Raw genomic sequence first — 2,883 nt, 5'->3', positions numbered from 1 at the left:
TGCTGTCCTTGACATCAGGCAATTTCGATACCACCCACACATCGTCCATACGGAAAATCTCACGCTCATATATTCCCTTAACGGAGAGTTTAGTTTTGCAGCCAAGTTGTTCTTCGGTGTGGTTCAGGGTTTTCATTACAAATTTAGTATCGCCCCGTCTCCTTGCATTGGCCCTGGGATTCAGTTTGTCCAGCAAACTAAATTTACACATGGTATGTGACGCACCATTGTCCAGAAAGGCATATGTTCGTACCGATGTGCGCCGATCGCGAGACCATACTTCAACCGGCACTACCCGAAACCGAGTACGTTTTGGACCGCCTATGATTGCGTTGGTAGTGACAACTTCATTTCGGCTGTTATTAGTTTGCGATTTTGTGAAAGACGGCTGGATATGCAGCAGAGTGTGATGGGAAAGATGACAAGCTCGACAGCGAGCTCCACTTCTACAAAACCTAGCGCTGTGTCCAGGCGCAAAACAATTGAAACATAAACGCCTTTCCTGAGCCATGGTAAACCTCTCCCGAGGTGCGTAGTTATGAAACAAGTTGCAGTCATAAAGGCGATGCGGGCTTGCGCAAAGTGGACACTCGATTCGACCGCCAAAATCATTGCTCGGTCGACCAGTGGAAGCACGCACTTCGCTTGCAGCGTTGCTATTCAAACCAACTACTGACCTCGATTGATCTGTGTGACCGCGACCCAGCTTAATTGTGCTTTGTGCTCGTTTCGGAGCTGCAGCGCATTCGGCTGCTATTTGACCAAACGTAGTATTGATTGACCTCGCTGCCCGATCGACATGATCCATCATCTTGACAAAGCTCACCATGCGACTGTCCATCGAATATTGGCCGCCATGTAATATTTCATAATGAACGCTGCTTGGTAGGCGTTTAAATACGCCCTCCAGCAAATATGAGTTTTCTAAATCACTATTGTAGCCCCACGCATTCAACGTATTATAGCAGTTGCTCATGTCCGACCATAAATTAAACAAAGCTTTAGGATCATTCTCAGCAACACGTGGACCACTTACCAATCAATACGTTGAGATGAGCCTTGACGATTTGATGTCGCTGTCCAAACTGGTCATACAAAATTGAAATGGCCTTTTCTAAACCCTTCTCGGCTGGCTTGATTACCACACACGATTTTATAGCTTCATAGGCCTCGCCAAAGCAAAGACTTCTTAAATAGTTCAACTTCGTGCTTGCGTCATTAACCCGGTTTCCAATGTTATCGTTAAACTCCGACATGAACGCGTGAAACTGCAGAACATTACCTCCAAACTTTGGGAGCTCACGAGCCGGTAGAGGTCCTCTCTCCAATGAACTAGCCATCATCATCAGGGCTCGAGATAGATCCGGTTGATCCATCGAATTATGCGACTTTGCCGCCGTTACGCTACTGCCTTGCGAAGCATCTTCTTGTAAGTCCTTTGCCTGGCGTAACTTCGATCTGACCACATCCTCCTGTTCATCCAGCAGTTTTCTTGCACGGGCGATTTCAGCCTGACGGCGCTGAAGGGTAGACAGGTCGAATATATCATTACTTGAGCTTTCATTTTCCTCTTTACACGCTGTCCCACCGAGCTGTGGGCGTTTTGGGCGCAAGGTGAGCTGATTATCACCCAAAATTTCCTCGATATCCTCACTTAAAGTAGAGTCTTGTCCAACAGAGTTAACTTCCTCAAAGTCTATCAAAGAATACGTCTGGCTCATTTCGATGACTTAGATCCAATAAAACAATAAACTGTTTTTTAATAATGTAGGAGCTAGGGTTTAACTCCTACGCGGCTGCCGTTTTAGCCGTAACCAAATAAGCGACTGAAGCGTTTATAACTTGATCAATGCTCTCAACTTGATGAATATGTACAGGTGTATTGATAAACAACGATCTCACAAGAGCCACATACGACAAACAATATCGACGACGATAGACATACACAGAGAGATTAAAAAACAGTTATGTTCAGTCGCTAGAATAAACAATACGAATTAAAACGCTGCACACAATTACAATAAAGACTCTCTATACTGCACTCGCTACACGCACGATAAAAGGCAAAGCTGCAACTGATGACGAAACGGCATCGCTGGTTCATAGAAAAGGAAGAAGTAAAACATTAGAGTAGGTGGCCAAGGGGTGGCGCTAGACAGTCAGCGAGCAGTAATTTTGGAGCTAACAACCACTTTGGTTTGCTGTTTAGGTTGATGTTGATAGTTTCGTGCCTTGAAATAAATGGATGAATAAAACTTGATGCTCGCTAACGAGTTACCATGTGCGTTTTTTTATGGTTGATATTTTGTGGGCGTTAATGCATGACTGATAACTTAGACAATTCAAAAGCGACAAATTGGTTGGAGCCCTTGCCTTTAAAAGTTTCTCTTTCAAAAACACAAACGCCCACAATAGTTGCAGCGACGAGCCTTGAACCGGTCAGAAACGTTTTTTTTTTCGAAACGTTTTTTTGTGTTAACGTTTTTTGATAGGTTATGGTCAAAAACGTTTTGTTTTTTTTTCTGAAACGTTTTTGGGTGTGTTTTAATTTACGCTTTGGTGACCGGCAGGTTGCAGTAGAGTACTACAATGCACTTAACATTTGGCCACATTTTTTTTTATGAATAAAGAACATTGGTGACCAGCAGATTGCAGTAGAGAGTAGGACTACATTGCTAAAACATGGCACCTAACGTTTGGCCACATTTTTTATCAACAAAATAATTTTTGGGACAATACAGTCGGTTTGGAATGAAATTCCAATGGTATAAAGAACAGTTTCGGAGACTTGTATAAAGTCTTTATTGCATAAAGAACAGTCATGAACAATGAACAAAAGAACTTTTGGGACAATACAGTCGGTTTGGAATGAATTCCAATTGC

General features: G+C 43.1%; 1 protein-coding gene across 1 annotated transcript; it reads right to left on the bottom strand.

Moving 5' to 3' along the window:
- Positions 1-1,013: 1,013 nt before the first annotated feature.
- LOC104266175 lies at positions 1,014-1,721 on the bottom strand. The gene has a single exon (XM_009861794.1). The coding sequence runs from the start codon at positions 1,719-1,721 to the stop codon at positions 1,014-1,016; it is 708 nt and encodes a 235-aa protein (XP_009860096.1).
- Positions 1,722-2,883: the final 1,162 nt, after the last annotated feature.

Source organism: Ciona intestinalis, unplaced genomic scaffold (genome assembly GCF_000224145.3).
Source record: "Ciona intestinalis unplaced genomic scaffold, KH HT000975.1, whole genome shotgun sequence".
In the NCBI taxonomy this organism is placed as follows: domain Eukaryota; kingdom Metazoa; phylum Chordata; class Ascidiacea; order Phlebobranchia; family Cionidae; genus Ciona; species Ciona intestinalis.
Note: the sequence above shows the minus strand (reverse complement) of the source record. Positions and strands in the feature narration are given on the sequence as shown.

What these genes read in the sequence shown, in the direction of transcription:
- LOC104266175 (XM_009861794.1), bottom strand. Translation starts at nt 1,721, where the DNA reads ATGAGCCAGACGTATTCTTTGATAGACTTTGAGGAAGTTAACTCTGTT.